Source organism: Rattus norvegicus, chromosome 14 (assembly GCF_021556685.1).
Source record: "Rattus norvegicus strain SHRSP/BbbUtx chromosome 14, alternate assembly SHRSP_T2T, whole genome shotgun sequence".
In the NCBI taxonomy this organism is placed as follows: Eukaryota; Metazoa; Chordata; class Mammalia; order Rodentia; family Muridae; genus Rattus; species Rattus norvegicus.
The window spans coordinates 82,289,205-82,312,074 of NC_141547.1; the positions used below are offsets into that span (position 1 = coordinate 82,289,205).

The window sequence follows — 22,870 nt, forward strand, 5'->3', positions numbered from 1 at the left end:
AAGTCCCAAAGAGACTTTTACTGATTTCTTTCATAGATTAATATCCACTATAAACAGGGCAATATTAGATCCAGATGCCAGGGATATTGATTGGAACAGTGTGTAAAAAAGTTCATAGATCTTTAAGAAAGCTCGATCAGCACCATAGATGAATGGATTAGAACTACTGCTGATATTAACCCTAATGACTATGAAATTGGACAAGCAATGGCCAATAATCTTAATGTCAAAATGTCCACTGTTGGGCTGGAGAGATGGCTCAGTGGTCAAGAGGACTGACTGCTCTTCCAGAGGTCCTGAGTTCAATTCCCAGCAACCACATGGTGGATCACAACCATCTGTAATGGGATCCAATGCCCTCTTCCAGTACGTCTGAAGACAGTGACAGTGTACTCACACGAAATAAATAAATCTTTAAAAAAAAAGTTCACTGTTTTAACTGTGGGAAATGAGGTCATAAAAGGGATTATAGGCAAGTGATTCCTAGAGACTTCTCAAGAAGACCTCAGCCTTCCAGGATTTGTAGAAGGTGTGGTAAGAGTAGGTAGTCCAATGACTAAAGAGATATCTGAGGTGATACCTTACTGTGGGGAAACTAATTCTCTATGAGATAATCCTTTAAACATGGGGAAACCTTCTAAAGGGCTTGCTTGTACCTTGGCAATAAACAATATGCACCAGGTACTTCCTGTCAGCAATCCACAGAGCAACTAGAGAAAACTGAACTAGGTAGTGGGGATCTAATGCACACTACAGAAGGAAGAACTGCCCTAGACTTAGCCATAAGTAAAAACCTCACACTATCATCAAACTTCAATGCTATAAAACACCCACTGGAGTCATGGATTACTACCCACAAAGACAACAGGAATGGTTTCAGGAAGAAGTAGCCTAATATCTCAAGGTTCATTGTGCATCCAGGAATTAGATGAAGACCTCAAGGGATGCAGTTTAAAGCTGTGGACAGTCTTAGCTTTCACTGTTTCCTTATGTCAAAGGCCAGGTAGCTCCAACTGAAAGAACAGGAGGACTTGGAAGAACTGGAAGACAGGTTTTTTGACAAATTGTTATCAATGACCAGAGACCAAAATTAAAATAAAAATTAAATGGTATTTAAATTGAAGATTTGGTAATCTTGGAATCGACATTGGCCCCTTCAGAAGCTAACTACAGTTTGTTGAGGTTGGAACATTATTCCAAAGTAAAACAAAGTGTAAGACAAATTAAATGTGTGAAACCAGAAGGCGAAATAGGAAGATTTCCCAGAGGCCTTATGAACCTCTGGGAAAGAGATCTAGTGCAACAATGGGGAGCCCAGATTAATAGCTCTTCACTCTCAGACGACGGATACCTATTTTAGCTAATACTATATTGATACCTTGTGTAATATGGCTTGATTGTTTCTGCGTTTAAATAGGTAAAAAAGTCACTCACTGATATGGAGCCAGGCATAGAATTGGAGTGCCTAACTGTCGAGTTTAAAATGTAAAAAATGCTATGTGTGGGGCTGGAGAGATGGCTCAGCGGTTAAGAGCACTGACTGCTCTTCCAGAGGTCCTGAGTTCAATTCCCAGCAACCACATGGTGGCTCACAACCATCTGTAAAGAGATCCGATGCCCTCTTCTGGTGTGTCTGAAGACAGCTACAGTGTACTTATATATAATCAATAAATAAATCTTTAAAAATGCTATGTGTGGATTTATAAAGATCTAATTGTGCCTTGATAAACAGAAACAGAGAATAAGAATTCCCAGAAATAGACTGAATAACTTTAAATATTTTGAATGCCAGGGAGACAGGAACAACAGCTGCTGAAAGACACTGGATTATAGAAAAAAGTACTGAAGTAGACCAGCCTGTATACCTTTAAAGCTATGTTAACACTAGAATGGAAGTCAGGGAATGTGTAATGGTTTTGTCCATGTTCCCACGGGTGATGAAAGACTATGGGTTTCATCAAAATTGGTAAAGATCTGAACTGAATAAGAGAAGCTTCCACTTGAAAGGCATGACTCAAGGAAGGAAGCCAGCAGTGCAGATGACACTGAAAGCTGACGCCTTGACACGGGGACAGATCAACCAGCTGGTTGAAAAAGGACAGATCGTTCATCAGACTGGCAGACTGGAAAACTCAGATGCTAAAACGGACCTTTGGTGAAGGACAGATGACCAGAACTAGTTATGAAGGATCATCGGCAGTTTGTGGAATAATAATTATTTCTGTTATAAAAGTGAAATGGTATAAATTTTACCTTAAACAGAAAAGAGAAAGATGTATGGGAATTTCAATCCAACAACATGGCTGCTCTGGGAAGGGATCACATCCAAAGACCTTCTAGGTCCAGCCAGAATACAGATATTTACACTGATAAATTGACTTTCATGGTGGCTGTACCAGTTTGCCTTGTCTCCAACAGTGTATCAGAGTTCCCACCCCTTCAGCAGCACTTTTTATTTTTGTTTTGTTGATAGTAGCCATTCTGAGTGGGATGACAGTGTGTGACCAAAACAGGAATAAGAACAACACCTTTGCAAGTTAATGAGGAGGAGACCAACACAGGAAAAAATATATCTTGCTGGTTAAGAGTTATGTTTGGGGCTGGAGAGATGGCTCAGTGTTGAGAGCACTGACTGTTCTTCCAGAGATCCCGAGTTCAAATCCCAGCAACAACATGGTGGCTCACAACCATCTGTAATGAGATCTGATGCCCTTTTCTGGTATGTCTGACGACAGCTACAGTGTACTCATATTTAATAAATAAATAAATAAATAAATAAATAAATAAATAAATAAAAAGTTAAGAGTAAGTTCCTGGGGTTGGGGATTTAGCTCAGTGGTAGAGCGCTTGCCTAGCAAGCGCAAGGCCCTGCGTTTGGTCCCCAGCTCCGAAAAAAAGAAAAGAAAAAGAAAAAAGAAAAAAAAGAGTAAGTTCCTGTTTGCCCTTTGTTTGACCTCTGCACTGGAAGTGCTTGGTCATGTGGGCAGAAAATATGTCAGGATGTACACTTGCCTCTGATTCAACATAGTTGGGAAATGCACAGGCAGGAAGTACATCAGAATATATGCTTGCCCCTGGCTGGACCTGATATTAAATATGGTAGCCCTGTGGTTTGCCCTTTTTAAGCCTCTGAAAAACATCACGTGCCATTTCCTGAGAACCCAGGAATGGATCTGGCTAGAGTCTATCTTTCTGGACAGTATTTAATTAAATCTTGCTTCAAAATTGGCTCAAAAAAATTTTTAGTAGTAGTCTTATTCTTGACCAGTAGGATTAACATATAGAATCTCAAAGCAATTTTAATTTGTGTTTTTCTGATATAGAATTTCAAATTAAATGGTTTCCATATTTTAGTAAAAGGGACTTTTCAAAATCCCTCCCTTTTTCTCATTGCTAGAGACAGAGCCCAGGTCCTCATGTATCTTACCAGTCAGTTAATCATTCTACCACAATTTTAATTTGTGTTTTTCTGATGACTAAAGATGTTGAACATTTTTTCAAGTATTTATTGACCATTTGTTTTTCTGCTTTTGAGAAGCCTCCCTTTCCTATTGGTGAGCTATTTGAGATCAGTGAAGTCCACAATCCATTACAGCTATAATCTGGAAATAAAAGAGTTGAGATAGCTTATTAAGTATGGCTAATATAGCATCTTTTGTACTACATATCTTTGAACAAGCAAAGTGAGGCTGGAGAGATGCTCAGGAAGGGCAAATGTTCCTCTTACAGAGGACCTGGGTTCAGGTTCCAGCACTCATAACCATTCATAACTCAGTTCCAAGAGATTTGTCACTCTCTTCTGATCTCTGTGAGCATGAGGTGTCCATGTGGTGGACATACACATGCAGGAAAAACACTCACACAGAGAATTTCTTTTAAAGACAACTAATTAAAATAAACTATGGTTTGTTCATAAAACAGAATATCATAGCAGAGAATAGCCTTGCTGGGGTACCAGTGGAAGGGGAAGCCCTTGGTCCTACCAAGGTTGGACCCCCAGTGCAGGGGAATACGGGAGGGGCAGTAAGGTGGATGGATGGGGGAATACCGGCATAGGGAAGGGGGAGGGGATGGGGGGGCTTATGGACAGGAAACCGAGAAAGGGAATAACATTTGAAATGTAAGTAAAGAAATATATCTAATAAACACACACACACACACACACACACACACACCCACCCCAGAATATTATGGAATCATTACAATAATGTTTACTACAGCTGTAAATTCGCAAAGCTATAAATAGCCAGCACAGGCTACATAGTGAATTCCAAATTAACCTACAGTACTGGGAGACATGAGACCCTGTATTAAAAAATATGGAGCTGTAGCTTTGTGGCAGAGTACTTTCCTGGCATTTGTGAGGCCATTCTCAGCACAAAACACAGTGAAGGACAGTGAAGAAAATGGCAGTGGGTAGAACGGGGGCAGTTTCAGAGCTAGGGTTGTGGCCCAGTGGTAGAGTGCTTGACTGACTGGTATACATGAGGCCCTGGGCTCCATCTCTAGCACTAAAAAAATGGAGGGATTTAGAAAAGTCCCTTTGCTAAAATATGGAAACCACTTTAAATGCAGTGATAGTGAGGAGGCAATCCCATTAGAAAGGGAGCACCTCACAGCTACTGTGCTGGTTATTGTTATTGTTATTGTTATTGCTGTAAGTAAGTAGCCTATAAAACCAGGTGTGATTAAATACGGCAGCATAAAGTAGTTTCAGCTCTAAAATATGTAATTTGCACCTCTTCTTACAGTAACTTCAGCCACTTCTCATGGTAATTCTGAAAGTGGCCAGGTGTGGGGGCATGCGCCTGCCCTGGAGAGGTCAACGGGGAAGGCTGAGGAGTTACAAGCCAGGATTGGCAAGCCGGGTATGGGGGCATATGCTCTTAATCCTAGGTTCTCTGACCTTTGTAAATTCAATGCTAGCCTGGTCCACAAAGCAAACTCCAGGACAGCCAGGGCTGTTACACAGAAAAACACCATCTTCTAAAAACCAGAGCAAAGAGCCAGTGTTGGCATCACTGAGGACAGCCTGGTTACAAGAGATAGGTCTCAGAATTCCAAAGAGCAAACCCAGAAAGCAATCCTAAAACTGCCACCACATATTCTGCACTTCTTCGTTCACATCACAGCGGTCTAACATCTGAAACACTGGTGCGGTGCGGTGCGGTCTCCTGTATGGAGACCCACATGCCTGGAGCACCTTACCCAGCTGACTGGCTGCACTAGATCCTACTCCTGCTTACTACCCAGTGAGTCCGGAATGCCACGATACCTACCTGATGCCAGCAAATTCCACTTTCTGGGTGATATAGGCACAGGTGCTCACCTATGGGACAAGAGAAAAAGAAAGGACTCAAGCCATCAGGAAAGTCACACAGAAAGGCTCCTGGCTTTAAAATCTTCTCCAAAAGCAACAACAACAAAATAGCAGGGTGTTGTGATATATGCCTTTAGCCCCAGGATTCAGAAGGCAGGGCAGGGCAAGTCCCAGGACAGCCAGGGCTACACGGAGACCATGTCTCAGAAAAAAATAAAACGAAACAATCTTTCTTAAACAGCGAAGTCCAGTCAGCAAGGCAGTGACGACAGCTTTACCACACAGGGGAGAGGCTGGACAGATGATGGCTCGAGACTGCAGCAAGTCCCACAGCAGTGAAGCTCGGGCAGACAGTAAGCGCCGCCGGAGAAGTCCACTGATACTCATGAATGCTTGCACAGACCTCTACATTCATATACTAAATGCTGTATGAATTATCTTTACGCTTTTGAATAGTTTTTCAGTGCCAGAGGTGAAACCAAAGGCCTCAAGGTGAACTACCAGTGAGAGAGCTAAAAGAAACAGAAACTCCTTTCACTCAATTAAAAAAAAGGAAAGCCTAATTTCCACTTATTTATTGTTTGTGTGTGTGCTTGTTTACATTTGGTGCTGGGAACTGAACCTAAGGCCTCACATACATGAGCAAGGCTCTCCATCGGTCTGCGTTCTTAGCCCAGTACAGGGTTTGGTTGTTTGACTTTACGCTGAAAATATATTCCGGGTAGGAATTCTACATATCATTTGTTCCTTCATAATATGCAAAACCTACAGTAAAGAGTTTTCAGGACTTGGCATTTTAAATGTTAAAGGTTCATTAAAGATAAATCAATAGGTGGGTGTGATGGAACATGACTTTAATCCCATCACTGAGGAGGAGTTCGAGGCCAGCCTGATTTACACAGCAAGTTCCAGACCAGCCAAGTCTTCGTATAGGGACCATTCTCAAAAATGGGGTTGGGGGGTGGGGCTCTGTCACTCCTGTACTAGAAGAGCCAACATCCTCTTCTGACCGGTGAAAGTACTTGGCATGCATGCAGTAAACATGGGCATGCAGGCAAAACGGCCACGTATGTACAATAAAATAAGTAAGAAAGAAATGGATAACAATACAGCCAAATGTTTACAGAAATTAGCTGCAGATGCTAGAATTTAACTTATTTTGATGGCTCTAAATTTATATGGTTAAGTGAGGACAATTTGTCATAGAAAAGACAACATACTATTTTTTTTAATAAAAAACTGTATCTTACCAAACTTTTCTTTAGTCGCCACATATCCCCCCGGCCTATATACTGATCCTTAAAAGTCAATTCCACTAGGTCAAGAGTCACATCCTGAAAGAGAATAACCACATATCTGTATTGTTTTGCCATACTTTATAGTCAAAATATAACGTCCATATATATTATAAAAAAAGATGCAAAAAAGAAAACCTTTGGAAGCCCAGGCAACAGCAGAACCTGGGAGAATTTCCCACAGCAAAAGCAACTCAACCGTGCCCATGGCAATGCTACAGCATACCCTACGACAGTTGTCCCATGAAAAAGGACACCAGAGGACTAACGTGTGCTTCAGTCCCTTTGTTGCTATGTCTGGCAAAGGGTTTGCCTGCTTTGTTGCCCAGGCTACCCTCACACAGCTGAGCTCGAGTAACCTTCTGGCCTCAGCACAGGTAGCTCAAACTACAGATACATGCAACCTTGCCTTTTGTTTTAGGCTTGAAAGGTAACACTGCGCTGTCTGTTTTATTTCACTATAGATTGTATATAATAGTCTATGGACAATGACTTTGCCTATCATGCATTACTTAATAAACAAAAATGCAAATCTGAGCATGGGAACGCAGGCTCTAATCCCAGCACTAGAAAGGCAGAGGAAGACAGAGCTCTGTGTTCAAACCCTGGTCTTTCTGGTCTACACAGAACAGACATATTGTTCCAGGACAGCCATAGCTACATAGTGAGACCCTGGTTCTAAAAACAAAATAAGAAAGAAAGAAAAATTTAAAGACATATATGTATCTTACACTCCCAGAAAGCTGCGAAAGGGCTGTTGCCAGTTCAAGGCCAGCCTGGGCTTATACTTAGTTCCATGTCAGCTGGGTTAAACAGCAAAACTCTGCCTAAAAATGAGGATTAACCATTTAAAGAAAATAAGTATGAAGGACTGGAGAGATGGCTCAGCGATGAAGAGCACTGACTGCTCTCCCAGAGGCCCTGACTGCATTCAACTCCTAGATTCACATGCTGACTCAAACTGACTGTAAGATTCGGGGAACTCCAACATCCTTTTCTGGCCTCTATGGGATCCAGGCACCCATGTGGAGCACAAACATACACACAGGCAAACACCCAAATAGATTAAAAAAAAAGATAAATGTTTTTTAAAAAATAATTAAACATAAAAATAATGGCTAGAATAAATAACAATATTAGCAATTTAACAGAAAATTATAAATACATCCTTTCATATGACTAAGACAACTGAGGACTTAAAAGCAGTCTATGTGGGGTTGGGGATTTAGCTCGGTGGTAGAGCGCTTACCTAGCAAGCACAAGGCCCTGGGTTCAGTCCCCAGCTCCAAAAAAAAAGAAAAGAAAAGAAAAGAAAAGAAAAAAAAAAAGCAGCCTATGTACCATTTGTATCTAAATGACCTAGATATGGCTATATATTTAACAATCTAACACTATACTTAAGTAACTCATTTCCATAGTGTCCTAACCTTTGAGGATAGGTGCTAATCACTATAAAAAGATATAAAAATACCCAGCAAAGACTTGCCTTGGGGTCTACAACGTTTACATAGACATCTTGATAAGGTCTTAGCCGGAATACTTGTGTCACAGTCTGGTCCACACTGATAGTTTCTGAAGGGGGAGGAGGGAATCTGGATTAGTTAACACATTCTGAAGTCATCACATACACAATAATTAATATAACTGATCATTTGCTATTTCTCTGTCTTCTAGGAGATCAAATTTTAAACAGTTCTGTACTTTACAAATGAAACAGTCCAAAAGCCAACACTTGATTTAAAATCATAGTAAACACCTGTAATTCCAGCATTTGGGAGGCTGAGGCAGGAAAACTGAAAAGGCAGACTAGGCTACCTAACCAGCCTCTGCCTCAAAAAAGAGAGCTGGAGACGGAGAGATGGTTCAGCAGTTAAGAAGCTGTTGTCCTTGCAGAGGTCCTGGGTTAGGCTCATAGCACCCTACAGTGGTTCACGACCATGGTAACCCCAGTTTCAGGGGTTCCAACAGGCGCATGCATGGTACACATACTTGCATACAGGCAAAACATCCATACTCAAATAGAGAAATCTAAACACAGTGACTGCACAAAAGCTTAGTATGTATGAGTCCCTGGGTTTGTACATAGAGGGAAGAAGGGAGAAAATGAGAGAGACGGGGGTGGAGAAAGGGGAAGAGATGGGGGAGAAAGACAAGCACTTGGGGGACTCGTAAGACTGTTGTCAGTAAAGTGCTGTTCCGTGAGCATGACACCTGAACTCCAATCTTCACCGCCCACGTAAAAGGTAAGCACAGCTGTACGTACACACCTGCTCCCTAGCAACGGGGGTTCAGAAACTAGTGGATCCTTGGACGTGTGGCCAGTTAGCCTAGCCAAAACAGCAAACTCCGAGTTCATCAAAGACTCTGTCTTGCCAGGCAGTAGTGGCATGTGCCCTTGATCCCAGCACTCAGGAGGCAAAGGCAGCTGGATCTCTGTGAGCTCAAGGCCAGCCTAGTCGATATAGTGAGTTTCACGATAGTACATTTACTACCACACAGTGAGACCCTTTCTCAAAAACAAAACAAAAATACCTTCACAAACAAAGGTGGAGGAAAACAGAAGACGACACCTGGCATCAACTCCTAACCTCTATTCATACAGACATGGGTGAGCCCACATGCACATTACAACACCCACAAACAACACAACACAGGCCCACAGGGACACACACGCTCACAGACAGACACACAGACACAGACACACACACACACACACACACAAATATCTTATTATTACTTGGAATGATTCTTTATTACAAGAATTGTTATGAGTCAGAAGCTGGCCTGATTAGACACTGAGTTTGAGGTCAGCCTGAGCTACAGAAAACAGAGAGTAGTAAGTGCCTTTGACTGCAGCACTCTGGAGGTGGAGGACGGAGGATCAGAAACTCAAAGTCATCCTAGCTATATAGCAGGTTCATCCTGGACCATGGAACCTTATTACCACAAACAAACCAAAGAAGTTGTTAATTAAAATATAAAAAAAAAAAAACACTAAAAAAAAAAAAAACCTACCAAAACAATTTGAGCTAGGTGTGGTGGTATAGCCTTTAATTCTAGCACTTGGGAGGCAGACAGGTAGAGGTCAGCAAGTACCGGGCCAGCCTTAGACAGATAGATCAATAGGACGGTAGACAGACAGACAGACAGACAGGCTAGGAATACAACTCAGTTTAGTATGCACAGAGACCAGGGTTAGGGTGGGAGGGGCAACATAAGAAAAATTCAAATCTCCCCTTAAAGTTGTTGGTCATGGAAGACTCCAGAGAGTCTCAAAACAATACATGCCGTTGCCGTTGCCGTTGCCATCGGTTGCTCACTAAAATCAGATGACAAAACCTTATTTTTGAAGGTGCCATGTGCCTTGGTAAGGAGCACAGAAATATCAAGCTTAGGAATGAGCTGGAAGCTGTCCTTGCTAATTAGCCCTCGTGGTGATGGAAGACATCCTCAACTGTCTTACTGGGCTACAGATCCTACACCCAACAGCACAAACCAGCCAAGCAGGATGAGTCCAGTGGTGCAATAGGAGCAGTCTGCTATGGATGACTCTGACACAGCAGTGGGAGGAGATCCATTTCCAGTGCTGTAAACCTGAGCAACGGCCTGTGGTTGGAGAGATCATAAGCAGTAGTGTGGAAACTACTGCTGCAGCTGAGTACATGGATACAACGTGCCTTCCAAACTGACTTGTCTCATCCAAGCACTCTCCTCAGAGGAGAACGAGTGCATTTGCAAAGCCACAGATTCAAACTACTTTCTAAATTAGCATGTTTTTACTTATTCATTATTTTGATTTTGGAAAGAGTCTCACTATGTAATTCTAAATTGCCCTAGACCTTTACTCTGTAGGCCAGGCTGATCTTAACTCACAGGGATCTCTTGCCTTCCCTAGAATTAAAAGCATATACCACTGGAACTGCCCAAAAAACTATGTTTATGCCCATAGATTAGTTTTGCTATCAGCTTTGACCAGAATAGCTTCTTTCTGCATTGGTCAGCAATGACTGCAGATCCACAACTAGTCAACATGCTGAGAATAAGTGATGGGTTGTACGTCTGGCCTCAAGGCTCAGGGAACATAACAACACAGGAGAAGGGGCAGAGAGAATGTAAGAGCCACAGAAGTGGGAAGAAGAGTGTGGGATGCTAACTTCTGGATGTGATGACAACGCCATTGTCTAACTCGAGGCAGCTGTGATTACATAAGATCAGGCCTGTCCCTGCTCTGTCACGAAAGGAGAGACTCATAAGGCCCCAGCCATCCTTGTGGATTTATACACAGTTAAAGGCTGAGGAGTGAAGAAAAGACATTCCTCCAGTGGTGTGTCCAGTGTAAGGTGCCTGTGCCCCTGCAAACAGTAAATTTTACTGGGTCACTCACACACAAAGACAAAGAGCTGGAGCAGTAGTGGAGCTGCTGTGGAGGAGGAGGGAATAACCAGATGTGAGAAACAAGAGAGGATATGAGGAAGGAATTTGATAGAAATACATTATGTTCATGTATAGAAATGTCACAATAAAACCCATTATTTCCGTGGCAAGGTAGGCCAGTGGAAAAGGCACTTGCCACCAAGCCTGACAACTTAGGTTCAATCCTTGGGAACCACATGGTAGAATGGGAGAATTGATCCCTGAAGTTGTCTTCTGACTTCCACACATGCATCCTTGCCTGTTGTGTGTCCACGCACTTAACTTATGTAAGTAAATATAGGAGACGGGGTCTGACTATGTCTTCAGATAAAGACAGCATTACATAGACCCACAATTGATCAAAATGCGGAATTCGGAGAACAAAAAGAGATTGTGTTATGCTCAGTCCCAACCGATGCATCTATTCACAGCTACTCACCCAAGGCTCTGGGACCACTGTCAAAGAGTGAACAGAAAGACTGAGAGCTAGAAGAACAGCAAGTTTGTTGTGAGATTGTCATATGGATATGTCAGAAAGGCTCCCACTATCAAGTGGCTGCCTAAAGAGACCTAAAGAATGTCACACCAATGGACATGCTATATAAAGGGGAGACTTGAAGGGCCTGCCTCCCCATAAACAAACACTACATAAAACATATTTGGTAATAAGCGTGTAAAATTTAATATGACACTCCCCAGCATCCCTTCCAAACGCCTATTCTAACTGCATAGAGGTTTACTGAGTTATACAGATTGTAAATCTAGTTACTTTTGGTGCATGGTGTTTTCATTTATTTACAAAGGTTCTAAAATAATAATAGCTGGGCAGTAATGGTGCAGGCCTTTAATCCCAGTGATTGGGAGGCAGAAGTGGCAAATCTCTGTGAGTTCCAGGACAGCCTAGGCTACACAAGGAAACCCTGTCTCAAAAGAACAAAATAAATAAAAAAAATAATGTTTAAGACATTAAAACACGGGGCAGGAGAGATGGCTCAGCGGTTAAGAGCTCCGACTGCTCTTCCAGAGGTCCTGAGTTCAATCCCCAGCAACCACATGGTGGCTCACAACCATCTGTAATGAGATCCGATGCCCTCTTCTGGTGTGTCTGAAGACAGCTACAGTGTACTTACATATAGTAAATAAATAAATCTTTAAAAAAAAAAAAAAAAAAAAAAAGACATTAAAACACACAATAAATACTTTATTTGCTTAGGTGGCTCTTCTTGAACAGAAACTCACTACATAGACCAGGATGGTCTTGAACTAATAGAGATCCACCTGCCTCTCTGCCTCCGGCGTGCTGGGTTTAAAGGCATGCACCACCATACAAGGGTCTCCTTTCTTATTTTGAGACAGAGTCAGGGCCTGCACGTCACAGCTGTTTGATGGACTTCCAGACATAGATGGAACCCAGTTCTCTCAGCAGGCTGGGCAGGCAGTGACTGGGCTCCATCTCTCGGCCCCTCCCCTTTGCTGAGGCAGGGTCTGAGAGCACAGTGGGCAGACTGTCCTATGAGTAGAGTTTTAGAGGAAATACCCCACTTATCCCTGTGCATCTATGTATGAGTGGGCACACACGTGATTAAAATCAGATACAACATGCCGGAGACATGAGCAGTGAGCAGTTTTATAACCCAAGCCTAACACTCAAAACAGAAAACTACCCACACTGCTCTCCTAGGAGACCTCACAGGGAAGCCTGGGAAGTGCCCGGCACTCAGAGGCCTGGGCTTGCTCAGGCTTTTGCAACTCGTCTACCTTCATTTTCTTTTTATGAATAAAATTCCTTGGTACTTTCTGATTTGCATGCAACTTTTCCACTCTTTGAAAAAGACAGCAAGAAAGTACAAATACCTATCTATCCAAACTGGATATTGACCACATACTTATCCAGGAAAACACTTAAATATTTTGTGAAAAACTTATTTAGAAAATTCACCATTGGGGTTGGGGATTTAGCTCAGTGGTAGAGTGCTTGCTTAGCAAGCGCAAGGCCCTGGGTTCAGTCCTCAGCTCAAAAAAAAAAAAAAAATCACCATCATCATCACTATTATTATTATTACTGTTGTTGTTATTTTGGAGTTAAATATAAAGCTTCCCATGTTCAAATTACTTCTTCTGGCTCTAAGTCTAGTTTCTTCGATGCCTACGACACGCTATCAATGAGGATCTTTGGCACTTTTTATATCTGTTTGGGGTATGGGGGAGGTTACAGTTCAGCAGCTATAAAAATAAATGAAGAAAGTAAACACATCAACTAGTGCTCCTGGGGCCATCTCCAACCTCCAAAAGCCTTATCTGTGGTGTTTTTTCACAGAGGAAACTCCTTCTGCTAGGTACTTATTCCCTGAGATAGATTACAAAGAGAGGTTTCTGACGTTTCTCAGACAGTAACTCTAAAACCTCAAAGAGAGAGGTAATACTCACCTTTCTGTAAATCTTCCTTAAGAGACTTGACTTGCAAAAGCAAAGGACTGGAAGAGAAAGCAACAACGATGAGGGACGCTGCAGGAGGTAAGCTTTCTCTGCCTCCAGTTAAAAAGCAAACAAATAGTGTAGTATACATTGTAACTTAGAGCACAAACACAGAACATCCCCTTCGAAACAAAGAAATGCACTTGGCCTGGAAGGAAACGAACAAAAGCAACAAAACTATCCAGATTCTTCCTTCAACTTTAAAACAAAAATGGCTTTTGGGGCTGGAGAGCTGGCTCAGCAGTTAAGGGCACTTGTTCTCTTTCACAGAATTCAAGTTTGGTGTTCAAGATTCACCTCAAGAGGCTCACAACTGCCTATAACTCCAGATGCAGGGAATCTCCATCTGAAGGCACCTGAACTCACATGCACAAGCATAATTTTAAAAAATCTTTAATTTTTTAAAATTTTTTTCTATGTATGTGTGTTTTTACCCTGCATGTAAGTCTGTGCACCAGGGGCATGCCTGGTGCCCATGGAGGCTAGAAGAGGGCATCAGATGTCCCGGCACTGGAATTACAGATGGTTGTGACAGGACACGTGGGTACTGGGAACCCAACTCAGGTCCTCTCAGCTGAGCCATTTCTTCAGTCCTAGATATGAGCATTTTTGGTTTTGTTTTTTGAGCTAGGACCTTACTACGTGGCTCTGACTATCCTGAAACAGTATTTGAAGTCAGCAAGGTGCCTAGTTCCTTTCGCCCTTGAATTGCTCACCTGTATTCATCATTGGGGTGAGCGATCTCCACAATGTCTCCAAGTTTGATGTGAGGAAAGACTTTAGGGTTCACGACCAGCTCATCATCTGAAAGACAATTTAGTGACTTTTAGAAAGCAACAGGGCTGGAGTATAGCTCAGTAGTTGAGTATAGGCTTAGCATGTATACAGCGTTGGGCTGAAACACTAGCGTATACCCTCTAAAAAATAAAAGCATCAGAGAGAAAACAAAGGGCACCCCATCATGTCGGTATTACTACTGGACCTCACAGACGAGCTCTGGCCCTATTCTTACCTTCTTGACTAACAAAGGTGTCTCTCTCAAGGTAACATCATACAACGTGGTTCGGAACTCTTTCCTCTTCCCGTCTCCACCCCAGACGGCTGGGACCACAGGGCAAGCTGCACCATGCCCAACATTTATTTTTACTTTTGTTGTCATAATTGAAGTTCTGTTTGTGTGTGTGTGTGTGTGTGTGTGTGTGTGTGTGTGTGTGTGTAGGTCAGAGAATAATTTGCAGATGTCAGTCTTCTCTCTCCATCATATAAGGCCTAGGGATTGAACTCAGGTTAAAGGGTTTGAGAACCAGTGTTCTTACCCACTGAGCCATCTCACTAGCCCCCATTTGTTTTGATTGCTTGTTTTCCTATTTTTAAAGTACTAAGGCTGGAACTTAAGCAAGGGCTCACACATGCGTAAGCAGATGTTCTGCCTTTTCCCTGAGGGTCCATTTTGAATCCAGTTTTAGAACTAAAGGATTTGCATAGGGCTGGGGATGTAACTCAGTGATAAAGTACTTGCCTAGCAAGCTGGTTTCCATCCTCAGCTCAAAAGAAAAAAAAAAAGAAAACTGCACAAGTGTCTAGGGCCGCAACAGTAAATGGGTACGCTGGAAAGGGCTCAGGGACCATCTCCAATAACACACTCTCTCTGCTATCCTACTACGCCCATGGGAAAAGCAGCCCATGGTCTGGGAAATTGTGCCTCTGGCACATCCTTTACTCTCTAAAATGCTGTGAATCCAGTATACATCTGATGGAAAGAATCGAGGACAGAGTACTCACATTTATGCAATATTCAAAGAAATCCCTTAAACGCTGCCTTAATTAGATCCTCATAATAAATCTTTAGCACTATCAAGAGCCAGGAAATAACCTGGGAGATAAACTGACTTGCCTAAAGGTTAGACAGCAGTAAAATTACAGCCAGAGCTCATTACTGAGTTCCTTCTGTCTAAAACAGTCTCACCATCTTTTATGTGTTATAAAATGTAGCCAAATAGCCTAGACTCTAACTGTTAGTTCAAAACAGGGCTCAAGACAACCTTTAAACTCTAGGGCCTGGGGTAAAGGTAGAGCTCAATATAGTAAATGCTTAGCATGCATGAGACCCTGGCTACAAACCCAATCCTTCATACCAATCAACCCATCCATCCATCCATCCATCCATCCATCCATCCACCCACCTCAAAATAAAAGTGGATTTCAAGTATAATTATACTCCACAAAGTTCATCCCAGTAAAGAACTGACTGGGTCAATCTCACTTTTTATTTGAAATGTTCTACGGACAATTTTAGTTCCAATGTATGTGAACTCCCTGTGATGAACTTCTACTGTCTAAATTAAGCTCCCTGAGCATATTTTGTTTTGTTTCATTTCCTCTCTCTGCCCCACCCCCTACTCTCTACCCCCTCTCTTCTTTTTCTTTTCTTTCTTCCCTTTTGTTCATTTGAGCCAGAGTTTCACTGTGTAGCTTGGAGCTCACTAGGTAGACCAGGGAAGCCTCAAACTCACAAGAGACCCGCCGACTGCCTTTGCCTCCTGCGTGCTGTGAGTACGTGTGCACCACCTCCTCTAGCTCCTCCTTCTTTCCTCTGAAACAGTCATTTTCCTCCTGCAGCAGGATGACCTCAAACTTTCAGCAATCCTCCTGTCTCAACCTTGGAAAGTCCTGTGTTGCAGGCACAAGCCACTACAGCTAACTAATTACTTCATAATGTTAACTCCAGAGGGACAAGAGATTTTACAGTACTCACAGTCTTTACATTTCATAGGGATGCTGGTTAGAATTCTAGTCTCCTAGGTATATCACCAAGCTGTATCTGTCTTACACACACCTATATACATTTTATGTATTTGTGTGTGTGTGTGTGTGTGTGTGTATATATATATATATACACACACATACTATATACATATATATATCATATATATATAATTTACACTGTACTCTTGTTATCCCCTCTGCTGAAGCTATCTCTGTATTGATTCAGTAGCTACCTATACTTCGTGTAAGTGTTCAGGCCAGTTTCATAAATAGAGGGTTTCAACCCCCTATGGGATTGATGTGACTAAACACGAGAACCGAAACAATTTGACAAAAGGCTTCTAAACATGTGAGTACCAAATTAATTCCAAACCAACACACAAAGAATCCAAGGTGCTTCTGACAGAAATTCCATACACTGTCACTCAATTTCACGGGCCAGCTGGTCTAGCCTAAATTAAAAAGCCCCAGGTCCCACTGAGGAACTGTCTCAAAAACAAGGGTGACGAAAACGAAATAAATGAATAAAAATGTAAGGTAACTAGATATGATGGGATATGTCATTAATCTCAGTATTTATAGGCAAAACTAATCTCTGTAAGACAGAGGAGCTCTGTAAGTTCAAGGCCAGCCTAGTCAGCATTGCAAACCAGTAAAGGCTACAGAGTAAGAGCCTGTCCAAAAAAAAAAAAAAAAGTTAATGGCTCCAGAAGAACAATACTAAAGATTGGCACTTATCTTTCATGGGCATACACACACATGTGCAAGAGCATCCACATAACACAGATGTACACATGTACATAAATATTAAATGAAATATTAAGTTAAGAAGACTCATTGAGGTCTGGAGGTATTGCTCCTTGATAGAGTTCTTGCTCAAAGGGACAAAGCATGGGTTTTTTTATCCAGATCCATGTAGAACCATGTGGGAGCGCATACCTGAAATCCCAGCACTTGGGTATGAAGAAAGGAAGGTCAGTAATTCAAGATCATCCTCCCGTACATACTGAGTTCAAGGCCAGTATGAGCTATAAGACTCTGTCTCAAAAAATAAAACCATCTCACTGTGTCAATAATTCTAGTTCTGAAATAAACAATTAAAAAAAAAGTCATATAGACCTTTTCTAGTATACATGACCTGGCACTACACAAAAAAGAAAAAAAAAAACAAACAAAAACAAACAAACAAAAACAGGAGGAAAATTAACTCAGGTGTGGTAGAGTATTTCCAGGCAGGAGGATAATGGGTTCAAAGACAGCTTGGGCTGTACAGTGAGTTTCAAATGAGCATTGGATACATGGTAAAACCTGGATTCAAAAAACAACCAAACAAAATCTGAATGCAATGCTTTCCAAAAAGATCCTGTGCTCTCATTGCCAGCCATTCCCGCCTGCTGATCTTGCCCCACTCATTTACCTGTCCAGCCTCAATTGTGATATGGGTAATTTTTAAGGCACATCACATCAGCCAATTTACACAATCCCCAAAGATCAATCAATACTGACCACTGCCCCCAAAGCCCTTCTTGTGGATGACAAGTTTGTAGACCTTTGTGGTTCTCATTTTGTCTTGTGGTTTCTTCAGCTGTTCCGATCTTGGAGCAGGGAAGTCATCTTGCCTTCCTGCTACTGAAACACAAACAGAAACAGCGAGAATGTCAGGCTTCCTAAAATTGCTCTTTAATTTTAGGCCTTGAAGGTACTGGTTGTTGTTCAGCTGAGAGGTGTGCCAACCCTTGCATTATATCACTCCTCCAATTACCAAGAGAGAAAAACAAATAGAAGTGTGCTTTAAAAATTAAAGGGAACTTGGGCTAAGATCTAGTCAATCCTCTAAAGCTATTTTCTCTACCGCATACTTAAAAGGGAGGCTTGTGGTGAGAGGGGCACTACCTTGTTTTTGTCTGCATCAGGAACACCAAAATAGTACAGGGATATTCGAAGAGGTTAGTCCATCACCTCTGTAGAGAAACGTCAAAACAAGGGACTCGCCCAAGGTCACTCGAACTGTTAAGCACTCCCATGATTCACGTTCCACTAACAATGTCCTGGGAAAGAGAGAACTGAGGATAGCTGGGGTTTCTTTGCCGAACCTCTGTGTGTACCAACTCTCAGCGGACCGTCCTGCCTCCATTTCACCGCTGCGGTCGCAGAAACTCGGTGAGAGAAAAGACTGATCCAAGGTCACACGGGGGCTGCAGGAAGAGTCGGGCCTCGAACCTGGCTCAGGGACCCTTCCTTCAAGCCCCTCAAGTCTCAGCCCGAGGCTGGCACACCACTCGCCCCCACTTCCAGAGCTCCTCCCCGCCTCAGGCCGGGCCCAAGGCCAGATCCTGGACAGATATCCAGGACCTCTTCAAGATATCCCACCTGAGCCCCCACAGTTCGCGCAGCTTCCGCACCAGAGCTCTAGGAGCCAGACAGACAGCACCGCCGAACAGCGCTCACCTGAGCCCGCGCCGCTCCGGAGGCTCCGCCCCGAGTCCCCGCCCCTCGCCGGTCCCGGCTCAGCCGGCCTGGACGCTCTAGCCCAGCCTCCGCCTCGTCTCGGTGACCGCGCCACTTCCTCCTCCGGAGCTGGGGGGTGGGGGTGGAGGCTGGGGGCGTGGCGTCGAGTCTATCTTCAAACTCAATTCCCGTTGGCGTTTCCCGCCACCGTCCATGGTGCTTCCCGCTTTGCAAGAGAAATTTGAAAATAGAGCCACAGCCAAGACCTTCGTTTCAGAGAGTGATTTCATAACAGGAGAAGCTTGAGAGAGTCGACTCTTAATCTGGCCGAGCTGTTTCCATGTGTTTGACGAAGTTATTAACTCAGCCTGGTCCAGAGGGCTAAAAGTGTGTTTGTTGGCTCATCCTCCTAATCCAGGTTCTCTGGAGACAAGAGTGCTGAACATTCCCTAGAGTTCTTGGACTATGTAACAAGAAAACGGGGTGTGTGTAACTCGGAGCGAATTGCTAACTTACTGTAAACTGTTAAGTATAATTAAGAAATACAAGTTAATGCTAAGTACAAATGTAATGTACAAAGACAAGCTTGAAAGGAGAGACCAATTTATATTTCCCATTATATACTCTTTTGTTGTCAAAGTTAAACCTAAGGTACATAACTCAAAACAAGTTTAGATTAAACTTAAAATCTGTTTGATAAAAAAGCAATATCCGTTCCTGCTGCCGGGCCGGGCTCAGGCTACTCTGAAGCGACCCAGCAGTTCTGCCTGACACGCCCCGCTCGAGACACCATGGTGGCTTACTGGCAACAGGCTGGACTCAGCTACATCCGGTTCTCCCAGATCTGTGCAAAAGCAGTGAGGGATGCCCTGAAGACCGAGTTCAAAGCGAACGCTGAGAAGACTTCGGGCAGCAGCATAAAAACAGTGAAAGTGAAGAAGCCTGACTGAAGCCTGAAGTGCTGAGTCTTCCAGGTGAACCATGTGGGCACCTGTTCCGGCAGATGGAGATCAGCCGTACCTCCTGGAGACAGACGACCCATCTTGTTGATGAATTGGCCATGTCAATAAATTAACACAGTTCACTCTCGGCTGGAAAAAAACAAAACAAAATTCAAAACATTGAATGCCTGAGTAAAATGGGTTAAATCTATAATAGGCTTCCATGGCAGAAGGCCCAGTAGTTTCCTTAGAGGGAGCATAAATCATCCAACCAGAGTAAGTTGCATGTTAGCCTCATTACAGAATAAGGGTTCATGGGAAGTAGGACCTGCTAGAGGCCTGTCCTGCTCCCACTATGTAGGCCAAAACAATCCAATAAAACCAAAGATGAATTACGGGTTGGGGATTTAGCTCAGTGGTAGAGCGCTTGCCTAGCAAGCACAAGGCCCTGGGTTCGGTCCCCAGCTCCGGAAAAAAAAAAAAAAAAAACAACCACCTTCTCCTTATCCAAAGATGAATTACTCCTCAGGCGATGCAGGTGTGTGTGTGTGTGTGTGTGTGTGTGTGTGTGTGTGTGTGTAGGGGCGGGGGTGTAGATTCTCTTGTCCATTGGAGAATCTCAGAGTCTGCACCCACATCCTAAATGTCTTAAAGAACAGAGAGACAAATAGCAAAGAACAGAGAGACAAATAGCAATTACACTCCGCCCTCAATGTCTCCCAAACTGACATATGAGGATGCTGTCAAGGTGGGGACCCGTGACTGATAATAAGACCTTCATGCTAGTGCAGTCGGCCACACTCTACTCTGGCATTCAATTCTTTCTCTTAGCAAAAGCTACTTTCAGGGGCTGGAGAGATGACTCAGTGGTTAAGAGCACTGACTGCTCTTCCAGAGGTCCTGAGTTCAATTCCCAGCAACCACATGGTGGCTCACAACCATCTGTAATGGGATTTGATGCCCTCTTTTGGTGTGTTTGAAGACAGCCACAGCGTACTTATAATAGATAGATAAATAAATAAATAAATAAATAAATAAATCTTAAAAAAAAAAAGATGTGATGGTGTGGAGGTAGCATTGCTCTTGAAGCAAGGCTCAAATCCCGCCCTTAACAGCAGACACTGTTAAACTATAGAGTACTTCAACATCCAAGGAGTCAAACTGGTTCTGAAGAACGTTAAGCTGATCTGAGCTACTGAGACGGAGGGGATAAATTGATCCAAGAAAGACTTCTTTTATTATCGTCTTTTGTATTTCGAGACTAAGAGTTTCTCTGTGTAGCTCTGGCTCTCCTAGAACTTGCTCTGTAGACCAGACTGATCTGGATATCAGACCTCAAGAAATCTGTCTCCCTTTGCCTCCTTAGTGCTGGGATTTAAAGATGTGTGCCATCACTGCCCTGCACAAAGACTTCTGTTCAGCTGTTTTAATTCTGAATAGTAGACTGCAAGAGAAGAGGGTCCATCCAAGAGACCGTGATAAAACTTAGTAGTTGACAGAGATCCAGAACATAAGTCAGCAGGTAATAACTGTCATCTTTGTGGGGAACATTTCTGTTCATATGTGTTATGTTGTGTAGCTGGGTGTTTTTGTGGGACTTCTAACAATGGGAGCAGGAGCTGTCTTTCAGTTTTTTACTTGCTTTTGGGGCCCTTTTCCTCCTACTGGGTTGCTTTAACCAGCCTTAAAATGAGGGTATGTGTCTAGTCTTTTGCAACTTGATATGTCTTGTTTGGTTGATATCTCTGGAAGACCTGCCCTTTTCTGAAGGGGAAATGAAGGAGAAAGTTGAACTGGGGGAGAAGGGAGGTGGAGGGAGGGACTGGGAGGAGAGGAGGGAGGGGAAACTGTGGTTCAGATGTAATATGTTGAGAGAAGAATTAAAGAGAGAGGCAAAGTTTTTTATTAAAGAATTATTTATTATGTATGAGTACGCTGTAACTGTCTTCAGCCACACCAGAAAAAGGCATTGGATCCCATTACAGATGACTGGGGTTACAGGGATCTGAACTCAGGACCTCTGGAAGAGCAGTCAGTGCTCTTAACCACTGAGTCATCTCTCTAGCCCCCTACACACTACTAAATCTTAATTGGATTGAAATGGAGTCTAAAACCACAGGGACCCAGCAAAAGTTCCTTCTGTTTCTCTTCCACTCTGGATCCTCCTCTTGACTACTTCATTAATTTTTATTGTAGTAATACATATTCATTTTACCTGTTTTACTAACTCAATTTCACCCTACTCACAAGCGAAATGTTCCCTGTAAGGTATCCCAATGGCTGGCTTTCACCCTACAACGACTCCATTTGATCCATTTGTTCCTGACATATCTGAAAAAGACATTTTGCATGCTGAGGAGAAACTGGCTGAAAGGAAACCTCATCCCTTTTATTCCGGGCCAAATACAATTCTTCAGATTTGTCTTCTATTTTCTCCTGTTCCCTTCCCTTGATGCTCTGTAGCTCCCTGCAAAGTTTGCTAGTTTGTTTTGGTGCAGCAGTCCTGACAATGGACCAATGATGGTCCTGAGTCAACTTCATGCCCACTTAGCCTCCCACTGACCCACTTTGTCTCTTGTGCCTTGGCTTTCTCTCTCCCTTGACCTTCCAGAGAAATTTCTCAGTTTTACTCTGTAATCAAATCAACTGCCTTTTAACAACAATTTTTTCAAAAGCCTCTTCGAGAATACAGGGTGAAAATTGCATTATCCATCACATGTTCCATCACAGCTGATCAAGTTAAACTCTGCTGCTAAGTCACCAGAGTACCACCTCTTCCAAGGACCCATAACTGTCCCCAACAGCATGATCCATTACAGCTAATCAAGTTAAAACTCTCCTCCTGCTAACTGACCAGAGGATCCTCTTCTTCAATGGACCCATAATTACCCCTCTGACAAAGACCCTCCTCAGCAGGAAAACAGCGCTGCCTAGGAGTTTAGAATGAGAGTTTCCTGCTGAAAGACTACACCTCCCAGGGTCCCTTGCGGCCAGAAAAGTGAATACGGGAATGAACATATAAAGGGGAGTGGTCGTAATTTATACCGATATAAAGGTCTCAGTCTTCTGCTTCCTGAGGTATTCTCTCATCTTCCTACATTGAGTGAGACGTTCTCTAATGGTATGAGGCGTCCTCATGCATAGCGTGGGACTTATGGCTCATTGATCCACATGGTTGAGATTGTGCTCCCCCGCTCCATTTTGGTGTGTGC

At 42.9% G+C, this 22,870-nt stretch overlaps 1 protein-coding gene and 1 pseudogene across 51 annotated transcripts in view; one reads left to right on the forward strand and one right to left on the reverse strand.

The window, feature by feature from the left end:
- Depdc5 (DEP domain containing 5, GATOR1 subcomplex subunit) overlaps positions 1-18,755 on the reverse strand; it is a 130,124-nt gene extending 111,369 nt beyond the window's left edge. For 21 of the 51 annotated variants that reach the window (XM_087583291.1, XM_087583289.1, XM_087583286.1 and 18 more), the window contains exons 1-7: positions 18,640-18,735; positions 17,776-17,898; positions 14,220-14,307; positions 13,456-13,502; positions 8,102-8,187; positions 6,571-6,654; positions 5,280-5,329 (exon numbers count right to left, since the gene is read on the reverse strand). Coding sequence is in view for 40 of the 51 variants with exons in the window: in XM_087583282.1 (XP_087439408.1) it covers positions 5,280-5,329; positions 6,571-6,654; positions 8,102-8,187; positions 13,456-13,502; positions 14,220-14,307; positions 17,776-17,833 (413 nt within the window). In the remaining 11 variants the exon portion in view is untranslated. 51 annotated transcript variants of the gene reach the window in all.
- Positions 18,756-19,496: 741 nt separating this feature from the next.
- On the forward strand, positions 19,497-19,682 carry LOC100361879 (ATP synthase subunit epsilon, mitochondrial-like; annotated as a pseudogene).
- Positions 19,683-22,870: the final 3,188 nt, after the last annotated feature.